The 15,478-nt window shown below is 34.2% G+C and overlaps 2 protein-coding genes across 2 annotated transcripts; one reads left to right on the top strand and one right to left on the bottom strand.

Moving 5' to 3' along the window:
• The first annotated feature begins 965 nt into the window (after nucleotides 1-965).
• LOC139873461 (sterol 3-beta-glucosyltransferase UGT80A2-like) lies at nucleotides 966-8,450 on the top strand. The gene is made up of 14 exons (XM_071861387.1): nucleotides 966-1,300; nucleotides 2,759-2,916; nucleotides 3,755-4,003; nucleotides 4,354-4,465; nucleotides 4,592-4,762; nucleotides 4,928-4,991; nucleotides 5,105-5,162; nucleotides 5,257-5,434; nucleotides 5,731-5,861; nucleotides 6,805-6,907; nucleotides 7,068-7,144; nucleotides 7,224-7,271; nucleotides 7,704-7,853; nucleotides 8,061-8,450. The coding sequence occupies exons 1-14, from the start codon at nucleotides 1,147-1,149 to the stop codon at nucleotides 8,238-8,240; spliced, it is 1,833 nt and encodes a 610-aa protein (XP_071717488.1). The 5' UTR covers nucleotides 966-1,146; the 3' UTR covers nucleotides 8,241-8,450.
• Nucleotides 8,451-9,289: 839 nt separating this feature from the next.
• On the bottom strand, nucleotides 9,290-10,903 carry LOC139873001 (uncharacterized). The gene is made up of 2 exons (XM_071860927.1): nucleotides 10,504-10,903; nucleotides 9,290-10,307 (listed from the first exon to the last, which is right to left on the bottom strand). The coding sequence occupies exons 1-2, from the start codon at nucleotides 10,755-10,757 to the stop codon at nucleotides 9,698-9,700; spliced, it is 864 nt and encodes a 287-aa protein (XP_071717028.1). The 5' UTR covers nucleotides 10,758-10,903; the 3' UTR covers nucleotides 9,290-9,697.
• Between the last annotated feature and the right edge of the window lie 4,575 nt (nucleotides 10,904-15,478).

Genomic DNA, 15,478 nt, shown 5'->3' with positions numbered 1-15,478 from the left:
AAAATTAGGGTACGTTTTCATTTTTTGGGCCGCTCTTTTCTCCGTGTCTTTGCTGATTATGTACTCGGTAACATTAATTAAGTTTGAAGTTTGATTGTATTTAATTTCAAGTTCTTATTTAAGAAATTTATAGTATAGAATAAACTATTTTATACATATATAAATATATATTTAAGAAATTATCAATAAAGTCAACATTGGTCAACGACCGATGCGTCCCCGATGCGTCCCCGACTCGGCCGACGCGTCCTTTTTAGGTCTCGACCGATGCGTCCCCGACTCGCGACTTTTACAATCTTGCTTATAATTGTTCATGATATGATATGATATTTTTTTATTACAAAATTGTTTATCACTTACAAGAAATTAAGTATATAAGTATAAATTTTTAAATTAAACTAATTTATTCGTATTAATCTAAATAAGCTATTTCTTATGTACTTCAAATAAATACTTCAAATAAGTACTTTAAATTAAAGTATGACAAAAAATATAGATCACTTTAAATTAAAGTATGATAAATGTATACATACAAAAAATATAGATCACTTTGAATTAAAGTATGATAAAGGTATACATACTTTATTCGATCTTCTAATCTATCTCTTTAATTACATGTTTTTTGAAGAAAAAAAAATATAAATTACACTGTTTTAATTTTGTAGGCAAGAGAATAATAGTGCGACAGAAGAAATATTAATGAAAATCATAACCATAGCCTTAAAACTTAAGAGTTATAGTTAAATTTTAATTTCAAACTTAATATTTTTAATTTAAAACTACATTTTTCTATTAATAAATTGATCGATTAAATTAAATTAAATTTTAAATTTAAATATGAAAAGTAAACATGAAAAATTAACACTTTACAAAAATAAACGCGTTTTCCGAACATTAGAGATAGCCGTAGGTGACCAAAAATGATTCAAAAATTCTACTCATTTTCTCTGTTTTGGCCAACCGATTCCCTTTCCTTACTTTTTCAACACCTGTCTGTCTTCTGGTGTAATCAGGACGTAATAATAAACCAAACCTAATTATATTCATATTCCTTACTTCAATTCATTTCTAACTAAATTTCATCCAATCAAAACTTTTTCCTTTATTTCTCTCCCAATTTCAGATTTCAACTTTAACTAATTCACCATGAATTCATGCTCTCATCTTGTTGTTGATCATCAAAATGATAATCGGAGCTCATCATCTTGCAATATCACTTCTGAAACCGATTCCGAAGTTGAGATAACTGCTACAGTTGATGATGTACCTCTTCAATTTCAACATGTCGGTGTATCTTCAGGTTTTCTCTTTCTTAATTTTGATTTATTTAAATTTTTGTAGGATATGGTTAATAATACTCGATAGCTTGCGACTTCAGGTTAACTTTTACCAGTTTCATTAGATTTTGATATAATTATTGATTTTGTGGAGAGGAACACCTTCAGTGTATACTACTATTAGAATGTATTTATTCATAAAATTGTGGAGTTGTATGAATAATTGATGTTATATGTAACTATGAGAAAAGTGTACAAATTAGTACCACATTTTTTGTGAATTTGATAAAGAGTTATTATTGTGTTAAGTTTAATTAAATCTCTAAATAAATGTTTCCCTGGAAAACAGTGGATATCTTCGATAGTATTCTCACTTAGATGTGCAGAAGCTGTCGGCACATTTGGTTAATAGAATATGTGACGCCTGGGGACGATCACAATCAGTGGCGGTACCAGGATTTTTTGGCAAAAAAAAAAAATATTAAAACCGTAGCAATTTTTTTGGGCAAAATATGGAGGTTTTGGGGCAAAAAATGGAGGTCTTTAGGCAAATTATGGAGGTTTTTAGGCAAAATTTGAAGGTTTTGGGGTAAAATTTGGAGATTTTTGGACAAAATCTAAAGGTTTTGGGGCAAAATATGTAGGTTTTGGGGCAAAAAAAAAAAATCCACCGGGGCAAAGTCGAAATATCCAAAAATTTTACACTGAAAACTGCAAATCCACTGGGGGCGGCTGCCCCCGCTTGCCCCTAAATAAAACCGCCCCTGATCACAATCACTCATGATGTCGCAGGTTCCCAGCCAACTTTTGAAACATTAAATGATATGAATAGAAAAGGTTAGTAAATGTGCAGTTCATATGCTTGGCGAGTTACTTGAGGGTAAATGACATTTTCAAGACCAAGGTTTGAGAGTTGTATTGAACCAATGCCCGATACACAGATCTGAGTGCAGTAAAAGATAATTTGGAAAAATAATGTTTGTCCATGTCATTTGACGCATTATTCGTATCGGTAGTCCATGACGGAGGTAATACTTCGAAACAAGTGAGTGTATCTCATGCTAATGGTGTATTGGTTCGTATTCTTGGAACTGCAGCTTGACTTGATCAAGTTGAGTTCATCCTCTTTGAATTGGGGCTGAAATACAGCATGCCCATCATGTTGATGGAATTATCTTACATAGACTTTCAGCTAAGTGGTGTTTAGTCATAATCTAGTACGATGATGAAGAACTTTAGTAGAATTTTGGGCTTTTATTCTTATAGTATGGCTTAATTTACCATCATTAGCCTTGTCATCCCCGATGCTATGAATTTTTTGTAAGGTGCCCCTTAAAGTGTGTTTTACTATCCTTTGCAGTAAACGCGTTCCTAAATCTATCATGCAATATAATCATTCATTGATCTCTTCATTGGTCACAAATATGTTTCTTTTATCTGGTAACTTATATATTGACTGCATTCAAATGTTCTTCGCACAGAATCTGTTGATAATAATCTTCCTAAAGAAAATCCAACTCGAGATACATCAGAGACAACCACCAGTGATCAAGTGAAGCATGGAAGAAATAGACATAACAAAATTCACGGCTTACTTGGAGCGAAGTTTTTTGACAGCAAAATTCCTACAAGAAAGAAGGTTTTTACTTACCTTCAGTTACATCTGCTGTAGTGCATTGGTGCTGCGTTGCTAAATCTTTTGTTATTTCGAATTCTTTCAAACTATTAAATTTTCAGGTTATCTTGTTTAATCTGTGACTCTCATGTTGTGTTTAAATGAGCTATTTTGGGTTCAAACACAACATAGCAAATGTATCTGGGAAGTACTATAACATTCTATAACATGAGTATAATGTAATATTTTAACTAGAGCTGGCAAGATGGGCGGGGTGGGTCATAAGGTCACTTTAGTACAGGTTGAAAAGATCGGTGGCTATGTTAACTATCATCTCCAGAACTGTATTATTAGAATAATTATTATAATTATAATCTACATCTTTGACTAATTTGATTTACCAGGTTTTATGCATTCGAAAATTCGCTTTGGCCTACTTAAAACCATTTGATCCATTCCCCTTTAAGCAAATCCTTTTGATTTAACGCAGCATTTAATATAGAATATAAACCCAAGTTTCCTGTTCATAAGTAAGTAGTTTATTTAACACCTCTTCGTCAACATATAAAAAGCAAAACTATTAAGTTTAGCTGCCAAATATCACATTTCATCCCATCTTGCTTTCGTAATAATGATTTATATTGGTTGTAGTTTTATAATTAAGATATATATTCTGAAGTCAACTCAGATTAGGATAGTTTAGGAGTTAGATAGTAACTGAAACTTGTTTCACATGTCTTATATTCACAAGTTTTATGCATTAATCAAGATAACATAGTTTTTAGGTTTCTCAAGCTTTCACATATTCCCAACACTAAGAGAGATGCTTGACAGTGATTAACGATACTTGTACTATCTGCAGCTTAAGTGGTTGAATCGGCTAGCTAGTGTTCGAGCTGATGGCACGGTGCAATTTGAGATCCCAGATGAAATTAAAGCACACAATTTGGATTTTGGTACCCACGTTGTTCCTAGTGGAGCTACTGGAGATGAAGATGGAGATTTAGATATAACCGCCATTCCCGATTTCCCTCCGTTGCAAATTGTTATGCTTATTGTTGGAACAAGGGGAGACGTACAACCATTTGTTGCCATTGGAAAACGTTTACAGGTTGACTGTTTCCTGATAGTTAGACATATATTATTTTCTTGTTTTCTCACGCAATCAAAGTTACTTTATACTCATCAAATGTAACAGAAAGTTTATTATCCTTAGAGTCCTTATAATCAGACATAAGACTGACCAATAGTTAGGAACAACAAGAACATCAAGAAGAGCAACTTTCTCATTTATTTTCAAATTACCAATTTTTGTAATTTAAGCTTAAGTTCCATTAGGATGACCAACACTAAGTTTTATTTTGGTTATCTCAAAAACATTAGTTAAACAGCTTTCATTAACAGTCAGAATTGGCTATTTAATATATATATATTTATAATTTTCATCTGTTATCTTTTCAGGAATATGGTCATAGGGTGAGATTAGCAACTCACTCCAATTTCAAGGAATTTGTCAAGGCTTCTGGGCTGGAATTTTTTCCTTTAGGCGGCGATCCAAAAGTTCTTGCTGGTTGTAAGTAGTCATTTACCTGCATTTCTAGCTTTATCCGATTCTAACCATTTTAGATCGATATATCCTTTCAAAATAACATCCGAGCACCCTCGATGTCACTCATATCTATACGTATACTTACTGTAGATATGGTGAAAAACAAAGGATTTTTGCCGTCAGAGCCTTCAGAAATACAAATTCAGCGACGTCAAATAAAGGATATTGTATTTTCCTTACCTCCTGCATGCACTAGTAATGATCTGGATACAAACGTCCCGTTTAATGTAGATGCTATTATTGCCAACCCACCAGCATATGGTAGGACTCTAATAAACTTAATTTTTACGTGGTATTAAAAATGTAAAATTTAACAAGGTTAGATGTTTTATTTGGGACATTGTAAACATTTGAATCACACAAAAAAAGGAAGTTGTGAATTTGCGTATGGAAGCTTTTAACATCTCATTTATAACTTATTAACAGGTCACACCCACGTTGCAGAGGCACTTAAAGTTCCACTTCACATCTTTTTCACTATGCCATGGACGTAAGTAATCTTATCTTACATTAATGAGTTTTTATTACTTCATAAGCTCCTTAGTCGCATTCTTCTATTGATGTTATTATTTTATTCAAAAATAAATAATATCATATTTTCAGGCCTACAAGTGAATTTCCACATCCTCTTTCGCGTGTTTGGCAGCCAGTTGCTAATAGAGTATGTGTCATTGTTTGACTTTCAATTGACTACTTCATTATTGGCGCTATTTCATAATATTTATCGTTAGTACGATCCTCGATGCTTGGTGTAGCTGTCATATCAGATTGTCGATGCACTAATTTGGATGGGGATGCGAGATATAATTAACGAATTTAGAAAGAAAAAGTTGAAGCTAAGACCTGTGACATATTTAAGTGGTTCCTATACTTCTCCTCCAGATTTGCCTTATGGGTATATTTGGAGTCCACATCTTGTCCCCAAACCTAAAGGTCTGTCAATGATTACACTAAGGTGGCAATATGGGCTGGTCAGACGGGTTGGGCAACAGTTCAAAATGGGTTATGTTTTTTGTACTACTCAAAAATATGCAAGGGCCAGGTTGACCCGTTAACTTCCTCAACTTTTAACAGAAAACATGTTATTACAATAATTAACTGAGTTTTCTATAAGTAATCATGGGTTCAGGGATGAATGCCATGAATATTGCTGCCAACAGTTCTTCTTCGTATTCTCTTGCAAAAGCTTTAAATACTAATGTTTTGTCTTTGTTCTTGATTGATTTCAGATTGGGGTCCTAATATTGATGTTGTAGGTTTCTGTTTCTTAGACCTTGCATCAACTTATGTACCTCCAGATTCGCTAGTGAAATGGCTTGAAAATGGTAAAAAGCCCATCTACATTGGCTTTGGTAGCCTTGTGAGTTATTCTTCCTGGATTTATTTTAATAGTTTACTTATTTTTCATTCTAGTTTCATCTGATTATTTGCATTATTGATTGTCATCTACTCATGTTCTATAATATTGCAACCACTTAAATAGTTACATAACTTTATCTGGCAACAACTTTTATTTATTCTTAGTGGTTATCTCTACTCGTATAATAGAAATGATAAACTAAAGAGGTCAAAACGGTCTGCAGTCACCCAAACTATATTTTGATGAATATAACCTTCTAGATCACCATCATCAATAACTTACATTATTGTTAAAAATTATATGATTTTCATAATCATAATTGACACACCAATCTATCTATAACAATGCTTTCTAACTATGGATAAGTTTATAAAGGGGAATATGAAATGCTAAAAAGCTCGAAATGGCTAACTTGGTCATTTACTTTCTGTGTGCAACCCTTGCATTGAGTTTGTTGTTGTGTTATAAACTTCACACTTTCTACTATTATATGTGGCAAAATTTGAAAAGTTCTATTGTATGTATTAAAGTTTTTAAATTGTATATTGTATACACTTAACTTACTATTATATGTTTTTATGTACATAAAACTTATAAGATTTTGTCTTTTTGTGTATCAAAAAACAGCTAAAATGCTTACAATATACGGTTTATGTATTTTAAATACATACAGTAGTAATTTTTAAACTTCACTTTATACAATAGTTAAATTTGTGAAGCTAATACATTTTGAAGCTGTAAACCCATTAATTAAAGATTACACTTTGACTTTAATCTTAGTTTCTAGTTGATAATAACTTTAGGACAAAAGGTATTTCAGGTCAATCTTACCCAGCCCATTTTGATCACCTACACAATCACCGTCCAATTCATTCCGTCTCTTACTTTGATGCATATCTAGCACCTGCAGCTTTATAAGCTATCTTTTGGTGATTAAACGCAGCCTGTACAAGACCCTGATGGAATGACGGAGATTATAGTCAAAGCCCTGGAAATTACCCAACAGCGGGGTATCATTAACAAAGGCTGGGGTGGCTTGGGAAACCGTAAGATGTTTTTGTTCAGATTTATTTTTAGATGATTTGGGTTGAAAGTAAATGGCTAAAAGGGGTTTGGGTAAAATGGGTTGAAAGTGACCCAAGTCTACCATTTAACACGTATGACCTCCTAAGTGGTTTTATCATTAACATCTGGTGTTTTTTGCAGTGGCGAAATCGAAAGATTTTGTGTTCTTGCTGGATAATGTTCCACATGATTGGCTTTTTTTGCAGTGTGCTGCTGTGGTAATACTACTTGATTCCAAATGTAAGTTTGTAATTCTGTTTTCTAAAGTTTGAAGAACTTCATATCTCACTATTGCAGGTTCATCATGGTGGTGCTGGAACAACTGCTGCCGGTCTTAAAGCTGCGGTAAACTTTTTCTGTATATAGGTGGCAAAATGGACTGGTGGTGTGTGCTGGGTAACGGGTCAATACTCAAAATTGGTAACTTTTTGGTAGTGAGCGAGCTGAGTTGACCCTGAATCTTTTTTATCCAACTTAAATGTTTTTTTTTGCGAATGATTGATGTGTCACTTAACGATTACAAAAAATTATATTATTACAATAATCTAGTCTCTTGAATGAAATGATTTTGGAGGTTTTATGCATTACAATATACACTCGTGCAGTTGTTGTCATGTTAATTTCAATTATCACAGAAACTTTTTTATTTATATGTTTCACCTGTTATCGATGTAACCTAAATCAACTTGGTCGTTAGTAAATGTGTCGAGATTGCCACCTCATCTACACTGTTTTATTTTTTGGCATATTGATTTAATATGTTTTAACAAATTTCAGTGTCCGACAACAGTAGTACCTTTTTTTGGAGACCAACCCTTTTGGGGAAGGCAGGTGCATGCTAGGGGAGTAGGCCCCCCTCCAATTCCCGTCGAGGAGTTCTCGCTGAAAAAATTGGTTTCCGCAATAGAGTTCATGTTAAAACCAGAGGTAAGTCTAATATATTTTGATTTATATTAAAGATCAAATGTGGCAGCAGTACTGTTCATAAGAACAAATATTCAGTACGGGTTAATACATGTCAACTACAATGACATAAAAAAATGTATCCTTTCAGTCGATCGATTTATTACGAAATGGGTTGTCATTGCCACCTCTAGTATGCATGAAACGATTGATGTTTTTATGCTGACGCAGGTGAAAGTATCTGCTACTGAACTGGCAATGGGAATGGCTAATGAAGATGGTGTTAAAGGTGCGGTGGATGCTTTCCATAAACATTTTGGTCGCCGGAAAGCTAAGCCCGAGCCTACCGTATTGCCTCAACCACCAAGCACGTTCTCAGTTAGGCGTTGTCTGGGCTGCGCCTGCACTTGATTCTCAGGTTTTACACCATGTGTCCATATGCAACAATATATTTTTTAAATTTCTTTCTGTAAAGTTTTTCGTGTTTTTCTGACACAAATGCTAAGCGATTTGGGACGGGTTTGTTCCCTTTTTAGTTGCATTTTGTTAAGATCGCTTGAGCTTCTAATTGTTAAATTCTATAATGTTTTCTTAATTAAAAAGTAACTATTTAAACGACAATCCTTACATGTTCATAATATAGTTAGAATGTTTACTTATTTCCAGCTTATATTGCTTTAGCTTAAGAAACAGAAAGATCTGAAAGTAGTTCAAGCTACTCACTGCTGTTGACGACAATGTTAATGACTAGAAAAATGGAACCATATTCTAGTCAAATTATCAAAACCACTTCGTTTTCGTTTCTCCGAACATATGGAATTCATATTCTAGTCAAATTATCAAAACCACTTCGTTTTCGTTCCTCCAAACATATGGAATTCCACTTTTCACACCAAATTTCAAATGATCACACAGAGTTCAACACAAGTTCACACCATATTGTTTTCCATCTTACTTTTCCCTCCTTTAACAACTTCAAAGCTGGGAACATAGCGGGTCCCACAAGCTCTCTGTTAAACGCTATGTTGACTCCTCTCACAGGAAGCATAGACTTTAAGACTACAGTTGAAAACATCATCAACATACCTAGAGTTTTTGATATCAGGTTTGAGTTCCTGTGTGGGTGCATCATAGCCTGCTAAGTTAATCCAAAGACCACACGAAAGAGCACATGGGACCTCACTACGTGAGTTAAATGGTTACCCATGAACGAAATCAGATCCCTTTGGATATGGGTCGTCAGACGTGATGAAAAACAAAGCTGTTGCAGTTGTTTTGAGGTTATTAACGTGTTGTTGCTATCTACTAAATCACTGTTTTTGGTTTTAGCTGGGCTACAACTAACATCAGTTGATATTACGTACTTTTAGCTCACCCTAAATTCAAGTATTTCAAATTCTTTACTGAAAAACAGAAAAATGTAATTAACAAGACAACAATACAAGTTAGAAGACCTCCTCCTATGCGTTTCTGTTAATCTTTTAAAAATCTCATTCCAATATGGAGATACTTGTATCATGTCTCCTACAACGGCACAAATAAGCGACTGATTCACACATCTAAATTATGATATGCAAGTCATATTCATTTCATCACATACAACTTACTTGCCTAAATACAATCGAATTCTTTCCTGTTCATTTCTATTTGAATCATCTCATAAATGGGTGAATGTGTGCTATTCAACTCTTGAGGCTATAAGCGAGCTATATAAATGTGGAGGATATCAAAGAACTGCGTTTCCGCATATTATGTTTCTGTAAAGCACCCCATTTTTAAGACTGATTATTGGATTCATATTGGAAAAGTAAACAGTGATATCGGTCATACTTTTCTGTATGGCAAAAAAGATTTGTACTATCATCTTATCATCTTAGGTTCAAATCAATTTCACCACCTTGACGCCACATACTTTCAACACCTGAATCGACATTCTCCCTTTCTTCATCATTCAAAAAATAATCAATTGGTTCTTTTTCATCTCTCTGCATGTTATTCGCCCATCCATTCATCGTATTATAAGGATCGACTTCAGGGTCCTGATCAACCACCTCATGAGCCCCCATTGCACTAGCCCTAATTGGTCCCCTAGCCATCATCTCAGCATGAGCCTGCGACTCAGCTCGAGCCATAGCAGCCATACGCAGACTAGCAGCAGCTTGAGCTTCCCATCCCGCCTTTTGCCTTGTTTCCATTTCTGCCCTAGCTTCAATTAATGCTTGCCTTTCTTCATGAAGGAGAAGTTGTTCGATCAATAATCGTTCCTCAGATCTAAATTCCCCAATGGCTCGTTTTTGGGAAAGGATGTTGAAAGCAAGAACTTGTTTTTCAAAAGTTGTAGTAAATTCAGCTACTTTATTAGCAATGTTGTGATCCCATTGTTGAGAACGAGATAATGCTTGGCCTGTGATGTCGTAATCAATGATTTTATCATCATCTTCTGCTTCATAGTCTGCTACCACATGGTAAGGTAGCAGTCTGCAAAGAGCGATTATTAAAACATTTATAGATAATCATGAATTTGATGAAGTTCAATGATCAAAACTATCATTTGCAACTGCAACTGTAACTGTATACACAAGTGAAACTATAAAACTGCAAACATGATCTACAATATAAAATGTATTGCCTAATTAAAAAAAATGGAATAAAAAAAGTAAATGATGAGAAAGACCTCTCAGAAGCGTCTTCTAAAGAAGAAAAGGGACGTTTGAAATCAGGATGACAAACACGCCACGCGTCTTGATACGCCATCTGCAATTCAGCTTTAGATTGTAAATAAATGGAATTAGGGTTAGGGGTTGGTTGATGTAATTGTGGCAGGAGATGAGCATCAATGTTGGAATGATAGCGAGAAATAGGTTGATTTTGTTGTAATCGAAGTGATCTTAGTTGTTGATGGTGAGCCAATGCCTTCGCCATCTCCATTTCGTCGTCTTTGATAAATTTCCGGATAAAAGTCGGATGACGTTTTCTTCTTCCTCCGATTTCGGCTCTATTATTTCCGACGAACTAGGAGATGTAAATGTCTCTGTTAATTTGTTTACTCCCTTCCCATGGATACATAATGCATTTTTTTTTTCTTTTATAGTAGATAGATAGATAGATAGATAGATAAATGTAATAAGAATATTTTTTAATATATATATTTATATTTATATTTAATGTTTATTTATTGTCTAATAGAATTGGGACGATGTATGTATTACTCTCTTGGGCAATGCTACCGAGGGCAATGGCGTCGACACCCACATTACCGATGATGAAGTCATTGGTTAGTGGGGTATGGATTTATTTTGTTAGCTAGTAGTTTTTCTTCGATGTTAGTCTGATTTTATATTCGTTTTTTTTCTTTGTTGTAGTTAGTTTGTTGACTCTCAGCGCGACTCGAGTTTAGTTAGTTTTAGCTTGGTTAGTTTAATATCTTCGAGCCCTGCACTCGGTTTTTGTATCTTGTTTCTCTTTTTCTCTTTTCGAGAAATAATTTTGAAATATTTCGTTTTTTCAACATAAGAAAAAAGATGTATTACTCTCCCAAGTTCAATTTTATAGTAACTTCAATTTTATAGTAACTAGAGTTTAAAAGAATATTATCATCATCATCACACTGTACTTTTTATTTACTTTACAATTTTAATTCTTATTTTTTATTTGTATTTATGTATTACATGTATAAGGTAAGAATATAAAAGATTTTTTTCTAATTATTTTTAATTTTTTATGGAAGTGACTATCAATTTTGGACAATTCAAAAAGGAAAGCAGAATTTGCGGGCATAGTTCAACGGTTTTTCCCAAGTCCTTTGAGTCACGTGATAGGGAGAGGTCATGAGTTCGATCCTTAGAGTGTTCCCAATAGTTTCGTCTTAGTCCTCCAGGACTAGACGCCACATCGGCACTTCCTTCCCAAGACTAAACTCAGGACTAAACACTCCCAACAATTACATTCCTTCCTTCCATTAATTAATTAAATGTACAAGTTTAATAGCAAAAAGTACTACATAAAAAAGCTGAACCCTCCGTCCTGAAATATTTCACAAATGCACGGAGCAAGAGACGAATTTAAGGGCGGCACTTTGGGCGGCTTGCTGCCGTTGGCGTCCTCCTGGGCGGACCGTTGGGAGGGCTCTTAGGGATGACATGATTTTCTTTAAACAAATTGAACACCAATAATAGTGGTATATATTGACCCTATATGGAGGTTTTACCGGATTCGTTCATGGACCTTTACCCGGAACACTGGCTGAATGGATGTGTTCTCGGGTACCGTCGATTGGGTTCGGGTTTCCGCCTAAACGTGTGTGTTACGTGCAAACGATGACAGTCGTTGAAGTAAATGATCTACTGATGCTAAAAAATCGCCGTTCAGAAAAAAGGAAATGAAGATTATTAAGGTGAGATAATGGAGTGAAAAAAATAAAAATAAATTAAATTAATAAAAAAATAAATGATACTCTGTAAAATAAAAAGTTTTAATATCACTTTTTAACCTTTTTTTATATAAAAATAAACAAGAATTTGTATTATATAACCCCTCCGTTTCAAATCTGTTATCCATTATTTTATTTTAAAATTTCTCAAATTAATTGTATACTTTCATAAATGAAAAAAAATAATGCAGTAAAGTTCTTTTGTAACCTTAATTTATATTTGTAAGACAAAATATAGGTAAAAAGAAAGGGGTATGACTGGAAAGTTAATAAAAAATTACATGTGTCTAAAAAACTACAAGTGTCGGTAACTTTTTTTAAACATGTGTATTTCTTGTCTGAAGACAATAGATTTAAGACTGATGGAGTAACTATGAGAACATATTTACATCCATTTGTTTACAATAGGTGCTCACAAGTGTATGACTTCTTATAACTTGGATACTTTAAACTAATAAATTATAACGATAGAAGACACTATAGTACTACTCAATATCATCAACTAACTTATTCGAAGATTAACCCATACCCAATCTGGTAGTAAAAGCAGAAATTGCCAACCTTATATTTGAGATGCATTGTAGCCAATTTCGTGATTTTAGGTTGCCTCTGTTTATGAATCACTCGGAACTTTTGATTTGAATCTCGTTAAAAGTCATTGGACCACATCAAGCTATTCTTCAGAAATACCGATTGATGTCATCCCTTCTAAATCATGTATCCGCAAATCCACTCAATCGCTTGTCATAACATTATCCCTTTTGTCGAAGAGGTGATGTTTGCAACATTACTGCAAAATGCTTGTTCAATGCTAAGATTTTGGTTGTGATCGATACCCCACAACTTAAAAACTCTACTCTAAATGTCCATCGCTTCTCTAAAAAAATCATAGAGTAATCAATCGTATCTTCGTTACACCTAGGACAACGGATTGAGTCAAGGTTACTTCCCCTTTTATCTAACTTGTCATGAACCTTTCGCCTCCAAATAAAAATTTCAGTCTTGTAAGGTATTAAGTTATTGCTATGTCTGATTGAATTAAGTTATTCCCGATATATAATTCATTGAATTTTTCCATAAGCATTCGAGTTAAAAAGATTTCATTTGAACACATTTCCACAACCAAGTAGTATTGTTGTCGTTTGCTGCTGTTTGGTGTGCAGCTAACTCTACAGTAGTAATGTCAGTTCATCGGCATATCTTGCAATCAGCTCATGTGTCCAGTTCCAGTTTGTGTCCCTTCCAGAATCTAGCCATCGATATCTTCTATTTTGTTAAGAAAGCACATCGGTGCACGAAAAGCACGAAATAGTACAATAGAAGACTACTCAATACCGACTTGACGATGTTCGAGCATCCACCTATCGACATCATTCTTGTTTTTCAATATACTAGTCGAGATTTAACTCTATCAATCACTAGGCTCAATCATTCAATTTGTTTATTCTTACTCCAATCGAAAGGCCTAAGTAAAAGTAAATTCACCTTTCTTACACTCAAGCCAATGTGCCAAATTTACTAGTTCTTTATTGGAGGCGGTGATCCAATGAACATTACTCTTATTGATGTTGGGCTTTTAACCTAGATAACTCTTCAAAACACTTGAGCAATTTCATGATGTTTCTCGCATTCCTTTTACTCCACTCCCCGAAGAAAATCGAATCATTCGCATAATGAAGAAGAGATAACCCAACACGATCCACCAGAATTTCAACACCAACATGATCCACCCGTATTTCAACACCCTTAGAAAGCCCTTTCTCGACCCCCATTTATGTGAGTTGGTTTAACTCTTCCGCAATAATAATAATAATAACTGCAGAAAGAGGGTCGCCTTGTCTATTAAATTATTGAAATATATCTATATTTAAATTAGGTTTCTTAAATATAATAACAAACTAGTTTAGTGACCCATGAATTTATGGATTTGATTAAAATCCACTTGTGATTTGGGGCTTGGTTCATGATCTAATATTAACATCACTCTCTTATAAAACTAAGGATAGAAAGATATTTAGGCATGTTCAATCCAAACAAAATTTAACTCCTTAACATGCATATTAATTATATAAACATAAGAACAAAAGGAGGTTCATAAAGCTAACGTATATATCTGGTAACAATAATTCAATAACATTATAATAAAATCATGTCTCTTGAACGTTTTATTCTTTGAAGTTGTAATTGCGACAACAATATAGTTATTTTGCATCTCTATTTCTAATCATAAAACCTCCTGGATTTGTTAGTTTTTAGCCTTGTTTTACTTTCTAGTTAAGTACTAGTTAAGTATGCTCTTACACTGCTGAAGAGGTCGTTTTGTTTAAGTTTGTGTTGGTCTCGATTAACAACGGGAAGTATTGTGTTTGGTGGGGTGTGTGTGTGTGTGTGTTTGGGGGGGAGGGGGGGGGGGGGGGGTACAACTCCTTGCTAACTAGAATATGTTTTGCACAGTTAAGTAAAATTAAGCAAGTAAAGTTAATAAGAGTAAAAGTAATCTTCAACTTTTTCTTTTATTGACAAAAATTTCAAAGAATCACAGTTATCTGGGAATCGATAACCAGTTGATACAGATCACGCCTTGTTAGCTCAGACACACTAAAAGCATATACAAGATTTTACAACATCTGTTAATTTAAATCTCACACCACTATCTAAAACATAAGTGGAGTTATCCATTTATAGAGAGCCTACTAACCATGTAAAGGTTCTATTGTCCGCTAATCCAAAGGATGTTTTTACTTCAGCCGACATGTTTGGTATAAAGCACGTGACTTCCTTTCTTGTACTGAAGCTAATTTGGGAACATCCTAAATGGGGTGGACACACTATTTGAATAAACAAATAAAAGTTGTGTTTCCAAGGCGTTGACAAAGTACATACACGAACTGCATGTGTGATACACTTCTGCATTCCATTGGTTGTCTTGTAAGGTTATTTGTCAACTGCCGACTTGTGTCCTTCTTTCTTCAACTTCATCTTCGATGTCAATTGAACGAGCATGCTTGGTGAAGACAACACAGGAACAATTATGTCTTCGAGTGACATTATTTGTCTAGGTGTTTTATGCTGATACTTCTTCTGTTAGTTCTTCTATATGTCTTCTACTGGGTCAGCAGTCATCCTTCTGCATTCTTCACGAAGAAACCATCTTTTAACTATCTTGTGTTGATAGTTAAGGCAACACCCTAAAACACTAAGACACAACATGCAATGCTGT

The sequence above is a fragment of the Rutidosis leptorrhynchoides genome, chromosome 10, assembly GCF_046630445.1.
Source record: "Rutidosis leptorrhynchoides isolate AG116_Rl617_1_P2 chromosome 10, CSIRO_AGI_Rlap_v1, whole genome shotgun sequence".
NCBI lineage: Eukaryota > Viridiplantae > Streptophyta > Magnoliopsida > Asterales > Asteraceae > Rutidosis > Rutidosis leptorrhynchoides.
This window is presented reverse-complemented; position numbering and strand designations above follow the sequence as displayed.